The sequence below is a fragment of the Chionomys nivalis genome, chromosome 3 (assembly GCF_950005125.1).
Source record: "Chionomys nivalis chromosome 3, mChiNiv1.1, whole genome shotgun sequence".
Lineage (NCBI taxonomy): Eukaryota > Metazoa > Chordata > Mammalia > Rodentia > Cricetidae > Chionomys > Chionomys nivalis.
In genome coordinates this window covers 88,246,315-88,260,803 of record NC_080088.1, presented here as the reverse complement: position 1 = coordinate 88,260,803, position 14,489 = coordinate 88,246,315, and the positions used below count along the sequence as shown (strand labels likewise).

The following is a 14,489-nucleotide window of genomic DNA, read 5'->3' as shown; positions in this document are numbered from 1 at the left end:
TCTTATTAACTCTTATATCTTACATTAATCCATAATTTTTGTCTGTGTTAGCCACGTGGCTTGGTACCTTTTACCAGTAAGACATTCTCATCTTGCTTCCTCTGCATTTGGGTGATGACTGCAGACTGAGCCTTTCTTCTTTCCAGAATTTTCCTGTTCTGGTGGTCCCACCTATACTTCCTGCCTGGCTACTGGTCAATCAGCATTTTACTAAACCAATATAAGTGACAAATCTTTACTGAGTACAAGACCATTGTCTCCCAACACTCTGGAAGAACAATGAGAGCTCTTGACTCCTGAGCCATCTCTCCGGCTCCATCTCTAGTCCTTTAAACTTTTTATTTTGAGACCCGGTGCTGCTAGTTTGCCCAAGCAGCTCTTGAACTTGAGATCCTTCTGCCTCAGCCTCCCAAATAGCAAGGACTCCAAACCTGCTCTAGTACATCCAGACACACCCATCTTCTTTCCCCTTTTCTTTCCTTGCTTCTTTTGAGACAGGGTTTTACCATAGAGCTCAGGCAGCTTCAGAGATGAATTTATTGCATTTGTGTTTGTGAGTGTGCATGTGCCATGATGTCCTGCAGGAGTCTGTTCTCCTTTTCTACCATGTGGATTCTGAGGGTTGAACTTGGGTCCTCACGCTTGGTGGCAGGCATCTTCACTGAAGTGCATTTTGTCAACCCAGGCCTCAAACCCTTGACAACCCTCCTTCCTTAGCCTCCTCAGAGAGCCCCATGCTCAGTCATATTTCTGATCTCGTGAGATCATTCTTCAGAACTGCCCTGGATCTCATCACTTTCTCTCCTAAATATTCTGCTCTAGGGACCCAGTGATCAGTGTGGAAACAGAACCCAAAACCATCAATCCCTGGACATCCAATCTCCCATGGACAACCTTCCAGCCACTCCCCCACTCTTATTCATCAGAGCAGATGAGGCAGGGAAGCTCTGGGCTGACCTTTAGGTTCACTCTGCAGCCCAGTCTGACCTTAAACTTGCAATCCTGCCACAGCTTGAGTGCTGTGATCACCTGTGTATACCACCATGTGCAGATTTCTACCTGATGTCAAACAGTTGAAGCCCAACGGTCTGACCCCAGGGCCTCTTCCCACTCTAGGCCAGGGCATTGGCAGTGTTTTTCATAGTCATGCAATAACATGTTTTAGCCTGTCTCGCATGGTTCCTTTGTAAGTAGTCAAATGTGTCCTCTTGGGCTAGACTTGTAGCTTAGTTGATAGAGTGCTTGCCTAGTGTGATTGAAACTCTGGGTCCCATCCCCGTACCACATAAACTTGGTGTGGTGGTGTACACCTGTAATCCAACCACTAATAAGATGAGAGAGAAATCAGAGTTCATGATGCCTGACATGTGAGACTGTCTCAAAAGAAGAAAAAAAAGTCAAGGACCAGCAAAATAGCTCAGCAGGTAGAGACACTTGTCACCAAGTGGGACAACCTGAGTTCAATCCCTTATTCTCCATAATAGGAGAAAAATTGTACCCTACAAGTGCATATGTGCACATGTGAGTGTGCACACAATAAATGAAATGTCATTAAGTAAATGAATAAATAAACAAATACACTCACTGGTATGTTTGTTGAGATAAGATGGAGCAGTTTCGGGATGGCATTGTTGGAAATGATATTGTCTCTGAATTCTGGGCCGTCACCTATGAGAGGAAGAGAGCATAAGATGAAAGATCTGGGCACACACCTTTGAACCCAACATTCAGGAAGCAAAAGCAGGTTGATCTCTGTGAGTTCAAGGCCAGCCCAGTCTACAAGCCAGCCTGGGCTACATCTCAATCCACTCTCCCCAAAAAATGCTCAAGGAGAAATCAATATTGGGTATCTAATGGTATCTAAATGGCTCAGTGGTTAAGGGTATATATATATATTGTTCTTATCGTGCATGAGTTTGGTTTCCCAGCACCTCGGCAGACAGCTCACAATCGCATATAACACCAACTCCAGGAAGATCTGATTCTCTCTTTTGGCCTCACTGGGCACCTGTATTCATTCACATGCACACATTGATACACAGACAATGTGTATACATACAAGAAAATCTTTTAAAATGTATTCCTAATCCAGTTCAATGGCTCAGTGGAAAAGGCACTTACAGCTAAGCCTGATGATCTGAGTTCAATTCCCAGGACCCACGTGGTGGAAGAGCCAAATCTTGAAAGTTGTCTTCTGAGACCGCTGCATGTGATCCGTGACCCCCACACCCACACCCACCTCAAATGAGTGTAATCTTTTAAAGTTTATACAGAGAATGAGAGATGAAAACTCAGTTTGGGGTATTTGGCAAGTAGTAGGAATGGCTGTACACTGGATCCGGGTTTCCTAGGTGTCTGGGGGTGGGTGTACATGCCCAGCGCCTCAAGTAGGCACCACACCGCTACAGCTGTTCTAAGCAGAGGTCCTGGACACAAAATGAAGACAGCCAGCTTTGCCTAAGTGGCCCGTTGTAAACCCTAGCTGCATCTGTGGCTCTCAGAAAGACTGACACTGGCAGGGAAAACTATATTCCCAAAGAATGTTGGCAAGGGGCGTTCATTTCCAAATGAATTCAGAAAAACTCTGGGGTTCATCGAGGGAGGAGATCAGCCATGAGCATTTTTCCCTGTCTGCTAATTTTTTTTTTTTGAGATGGGGGTCTCATATGTTGTCCTGGCTGGCCTGAACTCAGAGATCCACCCGCCTCTGCCTCTGGAGTGTTGCAATGAAAGGTAAGCGCTACCATGCCTACACACTATTTATTTATTTTTAGACAGGGGCTCACTATGTGGCCCAGACTGGCTGGCCTCAAACCTCCAGAGAGCCACTTGCCTCTGCCTCCCAAGTGTTGGAATTAAAAAATATGCCCCTTCATGTCTGGCCAATTTTTTTTCTTGCTTGTTTGGGGGGATTTTTGTTGTGTGTGGTGTTTTGTTTTGCTTTGTTTTTGTAAGCTAGTGTCTTGTTTACATCTGGTACTTGCCTCAAACTCATCATGAAGTCTAGACTGGTCTTCATCTCCTCACTGTCCTGCATCAACCTTACCTAGTCTTCAATATATAAACTATTTTTAAAATATGTGTGCATGTGTGTGTACGTATAAGTGTGTGAGTATATGTGTAGGTATGCATGTGTGTGTATATGTTTGTGTGCTCAAACCAGTGTACATAGGGAGGTAAAGAGGACATTTTGTAAAAGTCATTTCTGTCTTTTTATAATGTAGGATTTGAGGCTAGAACCCAGGCAGGTCATTAGGCTTGGTGACAGGTGCCTTTTGCCCACTGAGTCATCTTACTGGTCCTTAATAAACCAACCTTTTCATTTTCAAATTTATTTTTATTATATGGGTGTGTTTTGCCTGCATATATGCATATGTGCCATGTGTGTGCCTGGTACCTGCAGAGGCCAGAAGAGGGCATCCGACCCCCTAGAATTGTAGTTACAGGTGACCCTAAGCTACCACATGGGTGCTGGAAAGTGAGCCCAGATCTTCTGCAAGACCAGCTAGTGCCCTTGAACTAACAGAACTCTCTCTCCAGCCCATTTGTTCTTTGAGGCAGGGTCTCACTATGTAGTTCTAGCTGTCCTGGAACTTGTTATATATTTCAGGCTAGCCTCAAATTCAGCGTGTAGCTTGAACTCCTGATCCTCCTGCCCCCACCTTCCAAGGACTGGGATCAGAGATGTGCACCAACATGCTCAGCTTTTTATAGTCCTGGGATGAAACCCAGAGTCTCCTGCATGCTAAGCAAATACCCTACCAAGCAAGCTACATATCTTCAGCCCTAGTGTATGAATGCAACACCTAGAAGTCTCGGTTTGTACCACTAACTGGCAAAACTTAAGTCATACCTACTGCTCGGTCTTCTGTTGACGCATTGGAAAAATCCCCACCACTGTCTTAGATGTGAGCTCTACTGAAGCATTTTCAAAGTGGTTGTTTTGCTAGGTGGTGGTGGTGCACACCTTTAATCCCAGCACTCAGGAGACAGAGGCAGGAGGATCTCTGAGTTCGAGGCCAGTATGGTCTACAGAGCAAATTCCAGGACAGCCAGGACTAAAATAAGAAAAATAATAATAAAAAAAGACCGTCAGAGTGGTTGTTTTCTTTTCTCTCGGCCAATTCAGGCTCTGAAGTCCCTGGAAACCTATGTGCTGACTCAGTTTTCTCTGAACTCAAAAACTACTAATGCTTGGTTTGTTTTAACTTGTCAAAATCCCATGGGGCTCAACTGAGCTCTCCCCCAGATGACATTTGTAATTGTTTTTCCAGGAATCTGGGGTCTCCAACTCTTTAGCACTCACTCCCTTCCTGGGTTTTCCCAGGCCACACTGGGATTTTCAGGGAAAACATCTCATTCCAAGCTAAGGAAGCTCTGCCTCTCCATCTCTCTCCACATGTATATTATCTACATCTATGTACCTACACATGCGCGCGTGCGCGCGCGCACACACACACACACACACACACAGACACCTACCTTAGTGAGTTTTACAGATGATACAGGCTTCTGTGGCCCTGGATTATGTAAGATTAAACCCATACTGCATGGGCCACAGGCTTACTTTTGTTTCATTTTGAGACAGGGTCTCATGTAGGCCAGGTTAGCTTCAAACTCACTGTAAAGAATAACCTTGAACTTCTGACCCTCCCATCCTTGCTTCCTAAGTTCTGGGATTTTAAACAGAAACCACTATTTCTGGCTTATATAATGAGGATGGAACCTTGGGCTCTACAATGCTATTTTTCCCAGACTACTTTGGTCTTAATTTTTCATTTTTTTTTGAGACAGGGGCTTGCCATTTACCTGGCTGACCTGGAACTCATTTGGTAGACCAGGCTGGCCTTTAACTCAGAATGATACTGTCACTTGTCCGCTAAGTGCTGGGATTATAAACTTGTATCACTATGCCTGGGTTTGTGTTTGTTTCATATTTGTGTGCGTGCGCACGTGCACACTGATAGAAGCCAGAGGTCAATGTTGAGTGTCTTAGTGTCTTCCTTAATCATTCTTCACCTTTTTTTCTTCTAAATGTGATCTCTTACTGAACCAGGAGTTCACTGATTTGTCTGGAGTAGCTGGCAAGCAAACCCCAGGGATCAACCTGTTTCCACTCCTCTAGAGTTGAGATGATAAATAAGCCACCGTACTGGCTGGGGACCAAACCTGGTCCTCATACTTGTTCCTAACCCTTGCTGTTACTTGAGCCAGTGTCTCCCAGACCCCAGGCTGACCTCAAATAATGACACTTGGGAGGTGGAGTCAGGAAGACAGGAGTGTTAGAATTACAGTCAAGCACCACTGCACGGAGCTCTGAGACTTATCTTTGCTCCAGAAGCCATTAAGACCTGAGGCTGCAGGACCTGGGCTCAGGAGACATTTCTAGGCAGCTTCTCACTATGTTTGTGCTGTGTCACCCATTCTGCCTCCATTCTTAGCCTCTGACCCTGGTTCTGGGTTTTGAACCCGCTCATTCCCCGGCACAAGGTATTCAAAATGGGGTGAGGATGGGTGCCAAGACATCAAGCGTAACAGAGAAGTCCACCGCCCAACATGTCCATCCCCACCCCAGCATGTCCACCAAGAAAAGTGTCTTACCGGCTATATTACCAAGTGCCCACACTGCCTGCTCACACACGGCCAGGTGGGAGGAAGACAAGAGTTCGATCAAGGGATGAATGGCACCCCCTTCCACAACAGCTCGGGTCTGCTCTGAAGTTCCTGAGGCAATGTTGGTGAGAGCCCACGCTGCCTCGAACTGCAGAACGGGGAGAGGTGCCGCCTTCAGGAACTCTACCAGCTTGGGGATGAGTCCTGCCTCAATAACCAGTTTTAGAGGAGGGTTCTTCTCCTGTGACAGCATTTTCCTGTGCAGTGAGGCAGAGAGTGAGGAGAGTCACAGGTGTGTGTGCGGAGAAACTGCTTTTTAAGGCACTCTTAGCATTCCTAACTATGTTTCTTTTTTTTGGGGGGGGGGTTGTTTTTTGGTTTTTTTTTTTTTTTTTTTTTTTTTTTTTTTTGGTTTTTTTGAGACAGGGTTTCTCTGTGGCTTTGGAGCCTGTCCTAGAACTAGCTCTTGTAGCCCAGGCTGGCCTAGAACTCACAGAGATCCGCCTGCCTCTGCCTCCTGAGTGCTGGGATTAAAGGCGTGCACCACCACTGCCCAGCCTACTATGTTTTTTTAAATACTGCAAGGTGAACCTAGGGCCACATACATGCTAGGCAGGTGTTCTCCCATAAGTCACACCCCTAACACCTCACTGGGGAATTCTAGACAAGTGCTCTACCACTGAGTCACACCCCAGCCCTTCACTGAGGGATTCTAGATAGGTGCTCTACCACTGAGTCACACCCCAGCCCCTCACTGGGGGATTCTAGACAGGTGCTCTATCACTGAGTCACATCCCAGCCCCTCTCTGGGGGACTCTAGGCAGGGGCTCTACCACTGAGTCACACCCCAGCCCCTCACTGGAGGATTCTAGGCAGGTGGTCTACCACTGAGTCACACCCCAGCCCCTCTCTGGGGGATTCTAGGCAGGTGCTCTACCACTGAGTCACACCCCAGCCCCTCACTGGGGGATTCTAGACAGGTGCTCTATCACTGAGTCACATCCCATCCCCTCACTAGGGGACTCTAGGCAGGGGCTCTACCACTGAGTCACACCCCAGCCCCTCACTGGAGGATTCTAGGCAGGTGGTCTACCACTGAGTCACACTCCAGCCCCTCACTGGGGGATTCTAGGCAGGTGCTCTACCACTGAGTCACACCCCAGCCCCTCACTGGGGGATTCTAGGCAGGTATTCTACTTCTAAACTAAAACCCCAAGCCTTAACCATCAGATACAGAGCTGAATAGGGCCATTGTTAATTCTGCAACACTTTGCAGCAGTCCCAAAGCAACATCTTGCCCTTCAGGTATTATCTGTGAGCTAAAGTCCCTGCAGAGACCAATGTAAATTAAGCAATCCATCTCTGACAACACACTGCATTTCTTAAGTTGCCCTCAAGGACGAAGAAGCATAGTAATCACCTTCTGCTTTTGGAAGAAGTAGCCTTTTTCTGCATTGTATGGGCATTTTGCCAAAAGCCAGTAAATCCAACAGGCTACTGGAGCTCATTTCTGGCTATAAAACTACAAATATCAGAAGCCTGCATGGTGATACCTGGCAGCCTGGGTGGCCATGAGACACAGGATTGGATCTGAGCTATTCACACCTTTGATTATGTCTTCCAGAGTGAGGCTGGCCTGCTAGGAAAAAAACAAAACAAAACATATTCAGGTCAAAAGAAAGCACAGGGCCAACAAATGGCTCAGAGGGTAAAGGCATTTGCTGCCAGGTCTGACGACCTGAGTTTGATACCCAGAACCTACTAACTGAAGAAAGCTGACTCTCGTCAATTGTCCCGACATCTGTGTGTACACATGGCTACACAGAGAGAGAGAGAAAGAGAGAGAGAGACAGAGAGACAGAGAGAGAGAGACAGAGAGAGAGAATATAAAATAAATGTAATAAAAAAATAAAAATAAGGAAAGTACAAGCATCACCTAGCTTAGTCATCCACCTGATGTGACCAGATGTTCATGGCACTCCCACCTCTATCCTGAGGCAGGGAGGGATATTTGCTACCCATAGGTAATAGGTCAAAGCAGGACATTTTCTGTGCTTACAACAAGGTGATCCTGTTACACTCGGCATCTTCCTAAAAAAATTGTACGTGTGTGTTTATGTATGTGTGTGCATGTGTGCATGTGTCTGCACGCATGTGCACACATATAATAGCAGGTTCCCAAAGAGGCTAGAGACATCTAACCCCCTGAAGCTGAAATTACTGGTGGTTTTAAGCTGGCTGACATAGTTACTAGGAACCAAACTTGGATCTTTTGTGAAATCATCAAGTACTCTTAACTTTCGTGCCAGTTCTTCGCCCACCTAGCACTTTAAGATTTTATTCATATGAGTGCAGAAGGGGTTTTGTTGCTATTTTGTGGGGAGGAGGTGGCTGACAGCATGTATGTCTGTGTACCCTGTATTCACCACCATGGAGGGCAAAAAGAGCTTTGAATCCTCCTGCATCTGAAGTTACTGATGGTTATGAACCACCATGTGGGTGCTAAAATTACACTTGGGTCCTCCAAATAAATAGCCAGCCTGTGCTCATACCACTGAGCCACCTCTCCAGCCCCCTAAGCATCTTTTTATCACAGGTAATAAGAAAATGTGGGAAGCTGGAGAGATGACTCAGAGGTTAAGAGCACTAGCAGCTCTTCCATAGGTTCTGAGTTCAATTCCCAGCAACCACATGGTAGCTCATAACCATCTGTAATGAGATCTGGTGTCCTCTTCTGGCATGGAGGTGTACATGCAAGAGGAACATTGTATACACAATAAATAAACAAATCTTTAATAAAAGAAAGAAAGAAAATGCCAGTGAAGGGCTGAGGTGTAACACAGTGATTGCGTGCTTGCCCAGGAAGCACAAGGCCTGGGGTTCAATTTCCAGAGGACAGAAAGTGTGGAGGGGCAAAGTAGGGAAATAGAGGGAGAAAAAAGAGAAAGGGAGAAGGGTGAGGAAAAAGAGGAAGGATAGACAAAGGTTGGGAAGAAGGGAAAGAGAGAGAAGGGGAAGGAAGGAGAGAAGGGGGAATAAAAAGAGGAAAAAGGGAGGAAGCCGGAAGACAGATAAGGAGGAGTAAATGTACGGGGGAAAACCAGGGAAGGTTCAAAGTTTCCATCTTCTGTAAAAGAGAGAACTAAGAAGAGCAAAGCATGCAGGAGAAGGGAATGATGAGCACCAGGTTCAGAGACTGGGAAAACAGAAGGGGCCAGCAGATCACAAGCCTTGTGAAAGCCAGAAGGATCGAGAGAGACCCCAGGCCAGTAAGGTCAGAAAAAGTAATGAGAATGATTCTACACTTATAAAAATAAAATCAGGTACACACCTTAACTGCCAGCACTCAAGAGGCAGAAGCAAGCAGATCTCTGTGAATTCAAGACCAGCCTGGCCTACAAAGTAAATTCCAGAACAGTCAGGGCTACAAAGAGAAACCCTGTGTCTCAAAATACAAAACAAATTAAATAAATAGATAGATAGATATCAAGCCAAAGGGAAAGCAAACAAATAACAACAACAAAAAACTCAGAATCCAACAAGCTAAATAATGCAGGTAAAATAGGTAATTTTGAGCAATACACCACCAAAACAGACAAGAGCTGAGGATCAGTGAGTAAAATGCTTGCAAAGCAAATACAAGAACTTGAGTTCAGATCCCTCCACTTACTAACATCAATGGGAGATCCTAGGCAGGTGCTTTATCACTGAACCACACTCCATCCCCTCACTGAGGGATTTTAGGCAGGTGCTCTACCACTGAGCCACACCCCAGCCCTCACTGAGGGATTCTAGGCAGGTGCTCTACCACTGAGCCACACCCCAGCCCTCACTGGGGGATTCTAGGCAGGTGCTCTACCACTGAGCCACACCCCAGCCCCTCACTGGGGAATTCCAGGTAGGTGCTCTAGTAAATCACACCCCCAGTCCTATTCCTTTCTTTGAATTAAACAGCAAGCTCTGACTCTACTAAGCCTTCTCAAGCTAGAGATACTAGCCAAGGCTATATATATCCTATACAGGATGGCATTCGCACTGAGTTCTAACACACCTCTTTGACTGATGCTCGAGAAACCATCAAATTGGAGAACTGGCTGATATTTCTTCTCTTTAAGACCTGCTCATCTTTCTTGGCCTTTCGGAGTTGCAAGTTGGTAGCAATCCTCTGCTGTCGCCTTGCCTAACGAAGAAGACAAATAATTGGAGTTGATATACCCAGGTTCCTGGAGAAGCAGGACACTATCCTGTTAGGGTTTTTTTTTTAATTTTTTAAAAAAATATTTACAGGTGTTTTGCTTGCATGCATGTCCATGTGCCGTGTGTGTGTGTGTTTTTGTGTGTGTGTGTGTGTGTGTGTGTGTGTGGTTTCTGCAGAGGCCAGAAGATGGCACTAAATCTCAGACTGGCGCTACATACCATTATGAGCCATCATGTAGGTGTCAAGAGTTGAACCTGGGTCCTCTTGAAGAACAGACAGTGGTCTTAACCACTATGCTATCTCTCCAAGCCTCTTGTTTTGTAAGTCTAATTTTACTTATTATGTGTGTGGAGGTCACAGGACAACTTGCAGGAGCCAGTTCTCTCCTTCCACTCTCTGGGTTCCTGGATGGAACTCAGACCATTTGGTTTGCAAGGCATTTGTAGCCATCTCATTGACATGTTATTCTGTTTGGTTTTTTTGTTTTCAAATGGGCTTTCCCTTCTACTGTGTATCCCAGGCTGGTCTCAAACCCTAAAATCCTCCTGCCTCAACATGTATTGCAATAACAAGTGTGTGGCATCACACCCAGCTCACACCTCATCAGCAAGGCACTTCCACTGTAATCCCTTGTTATTGTTTCTCAGTTTATACTCACAGACATATCTTTGCCGCAGTACTTAAATTTTTTCAGCCTCTCTTCGGGAGCTTCTAAGGTAGGCATGTTGACTGGAGGAAAGAAAGCACCTATTGGTAGGAAAATTAGCAAAGAGATCAGCATTGCCCAGTGTGCACACCACTATGTTCAAGTCATCAGTTACTATGGGACAGAGAGCAAACTCAAGGAGTTGGGCACCAATGTGGTGCATGTACTCTATCAACAGGCTGTGGTTACTATGGGAAAACTGCAGGAACTTAGTCCTGGTCTCACTACAGAAAAACCTTACAAAGTAGGCTGGGCTGTAGCTCAGTTGGTGGAGCACTTACCTAGCACACACAGAACCCTGATCCATCCCTAGTATTGTACAAACTGAATGTGGCTGTGCACACCTGTAATCACAGTATTCAGGGGTGGAGGCGGAAGGATCAATAATTCAGGTTTTGGGGCTGGAGAAAGGGCTCAGTGGTTAAGAGCACTTGCTGTTCTTATAGAGGGATGTGAGTTTGATTTCCATCATCCAGATAGTGGCTCACAACCACCCATTAGCTCCAGTTCCAGGGGATCCAGGGCTGTCTTCTGGCTTCCTCAGGCACCAGTCATGCACCTGGTGTACATATATATACACACACAAGCAAAACATTCATATACATAAAAGGAAATAAATGCAAAACTTTTCCAAAAATTTTTCTAGACTATCTGTGGTTACATAGGGAAGTTGAGGCCAGCCTAGGCTATGTGAGACTGTCTCAAACAAAATACAACACACAGTTTGGGTTGAACTGAGTCACTGTTAATAAAGGTAAGCTGGGCAGAAAACACAGTGTCCTCTATGAGCAGTGTGCAAGGACACTTGTATGGAATAAGGAGGCCAGTCAGACTCAACAGGAAGCTGCCCTTTCCTCCCACGCCCAATCCACCCACTCACTGGGTCAGAACCACCTTCAGCCTCACCCACCACTGAGCTGTAATTAGTTTCCTCTACCTGGTGGAGGACAGGGCATGTAAACTTTTCCCACTTTGACCCCTTTCACCCAAGATTTTTGTTTTGTTTTGGTTTTGAGATAGGTTCTTATGTTGTTAAGGCTGCTTTCAGATTTACAGTACAGCTAAGGTGGCCTTGAACCCCTGACCCTCGCCTACCTCCCAAGTGCTGGAATTACATGTATGAACTGCTACTCTCATGCACAGCTCAATAACACACATTGCTTGACACCACACGTGGCTCACCACCAAGCACACACGACTCACCCAAGAAATTTTTCTGTGACCCTATTAGGTATACAAATCAGGGCCAGCGAGGAGCTCAGTAGGTAAAGTGTATGTTGGGCAAGGGCAAACCTAGTGGCCCAAGTACCATGCCCAGAGCACACAGTGGAAGAAGAAAATGCGCACCTGAAAGTTGTCCTCTGACCTCCACATGTGGGAATGATGCCCGTTCCCGTTCTCTCCCCCTCTGCTCTCCCCCCTCCCCCTTTCTCATCTAAAAAAATGTTACACACATTTGTTATTTGTGTATAAAAAATCATCAACTTAAAGTCTTTTGAAACACTATGTAGTCTAGGCTGGCCTCCTGCCTTAGCCTTCCGATCCCCAAGTTATAGGTAGGAGCTACTACACTTGGCTAAGAAATTTAATTCTCTAAGCCAGGCATAATGGTGCACACCTGGAATGTGGAGGGCAGAAACAGAAAGATTCCTTCAGTGTGAGGTCAGCTTGCTCTGTTTAGAGAGCTCCAGGCCAGCCATGCAGTGAGACCCTGTTTCAACCTTCCCCCAAAGGTGTATGTAAAATTCTACTATTAAAGACAGGAGCAAGGCTGCCCACTAGAGAGATAGATGTATTTGTTTGCTTATCTATTTATTTATTTATTTTTCTTGTTCTTGTTTGTGAGACAGGGTTTCTCTATAGCTTATAGACCTGCCTGGCCTCGAACTCGCAGAGATCCACTTGCCTCTGCCTCCCAAGTGCTGGGATTAAAGGAGTGCGCTGCCACTGCCCAGTTATTTATTTTTCATAAAGAATTAGATATTGGGAGCAAGCAGAGAGACTCCTCAGCATGATAAGGTCTCTTACCATCCAAACCTGCTGGCCTGAGTCCCATCCCCAGAACCTAAATAAAGGTAAATGGAAACAACCAACTCCATAAAATTGTCCTTTGCCCTCTGCCTTCACACTGTGGCATACACATTTCCTCCCCACCCATCATGTGTGTGCTTGAGTGCGATTGCACGCACACACACACAAAATTAATTTTTTAAAAGAGAACATTGTATCCAGCAGTAGTGGCCCATGCCTTTAATCTCAGCACTGGGGAGGCAGAAGCAGGCAGATCTCTGTAAGTTCACGGACAGCCTGGTCTACTGAGCAAGTTCCAGAACAGCCAGGGCAACACAGAAAAACCCTGTCTAGAAAAACCAAATTAAAAATAAATAAAAAGAGCATTGTATCAAATACTGGTCGTCTAATTAAAGATCAATATTACAAGAGCAGTTTTTCCTGAACGTGTGATGCTCCTGTGCCACTTCAAAAAAAATCGTAAAATTGACAGGAGTACCAAATCCACATAAGGTAGGAGCACCTGCAATGCAGACTTTGAGACATGCTAGAGCATGGCACAGTTCCTCTAGGTTTGAGTCCCATGACCACTTATAATCCTCTGTAACTCCAGTTCCAAGGTGACCCAACCCCTTCTTCTGGCCTCCATAGGTACTGGGCACAGAGATTCATGCAGGCAGGACACCCATACACATAAAGCTAAGGAGAGAAGGAAGAGCATTGACTTCCAGCATCCTCACACCCCCTCCCATCTCACCTTCACTCTGTAGGTTCCCAGCCCTGTTCACATGCTCATGTAAGAACAGATCCCAGGGCTGGAGAGATGGCTCAGTGGTTAAGAGCATTGCCTGCTCTTCCAAAGGTCCTGAGTTCAATTCCCAGCAACCACATGGTGGCTCACAACCATCTGTAATGAGGTCTGGTGCCCTCTTCTGGCCTGCAGGCATATACACTGACAGAATATTGTACTCATAATAAATAAATAAATATTTAAAAAAAAAAAAAAAGAACAGATCCCAGACCGGTTAGTGGCTCAGTGGGTAAAGGCAGAGTTTGATTCACCAGAACCCATGTGATGGAAGGAGAACCGACACCTACAAGTTGTCCTCTGACTGCCAAACACTTGCGCGCACACATAAATGAATGTAATAAAAATTACTTTCAAACAGTGGTTCTCAACCTTCCTAATGCTGCAGCCCTTTAATATAGTTTCTCGTGTTGTGATGACCCCAACCATAAATCTGTCTGTCTGTCTGTCTGTCTATCTATCTATCTATCTATCTATCTATCTATCTATCTATCTATTTTTGGGACAGGTTTCACTCTCGCTTTGGAGCCTGGCCTCAAACTCAGAGATCCTCCTGTCTCTGCCTCCCGAGTGCTGGGATTAAAGGTTCACACCACTACCGCCCGGCCATAAAATTATTTTTGTTGCTACTTCATAACTGTAATTTTGCTACTGTTATGAATGTAATATAAATAACTGATATGCAGGATATCTAACATGTGACTTCAAAGGGGTTCCAACACACAGGTTGAGAACCAATGTTTTAAAAAGAAGAACTTGGGCCAGACAGCAGTGGTGCAAACCTTTAATTCCAGCTCTAGGGAGGCAGAGGCAAGCAGATCTCATGAGTTTGAGGACAGCCTGGTCTACAGGGTAAGTTCCGGGACGACCAGGACTACATAGAGAAACCCTGTCTTGAAAAACAAAACAAAAACAAGCAAACAAAAAAGAAAGAAAGAAAAAGGAAAACAGAAGAAGTTGGGCTGGAGAGATGGCTCAGCAGTTGAGGGTATGCTGATCATGCTGAGAACAGGACCTCTATTCCCAATACCCACATGTGGTGCCTCCCAACCTAAAACACCAGCCCCAGGGGGTCCAGCGCCATCTTCTGACCTCTGCAGGTAGCTGCACTCACATGCATACCCCACATACACAGCACAGAATGTAAAATAATA

The 14,489-nt window shown here is 45.6% G+C and overlaps 1 protein-coding gene across 1 annotated transcript in view; it reads right to left on the bottom strand.

Annotated features, from left to right (window-relative positions):
• Window positions 1-14,489, bottom strand: part of Kpna7 (karyopherin subunit alpha 7) — a 32,963-nt gene that overhangs the window by 16,745 nt on the left and 1,729 nt on the right. The window contains exons 2-6 of the mRNA XM_057765264.1: window positions 10,470-10,558; window positions 9,665-9,793; window positions 7,167-7,252; window positions 5,602-5,870; window positions 1,586-1,668 (exon numbers count right to left, since the gene is read on the bottom strand). Coding sequence (XP_057621247.1) covers window positions 1,586-1,668; window positions 5,602-5,870; window positions 7,167-7,252; window positions 9,665-9,793; window positions 10,470-10,535 — 633 coding nt within the window. The 5' untranslated portion in view covers window positions 10,536-10,558. The remainder of the gene's footprint in view (window positions 1-1,585; window positions 1,669-5,601; window positions 5,871-7,166; window positions 7,253-9,664; window positions 9,794-10,469; window positions 10,559-14,489) is intronic.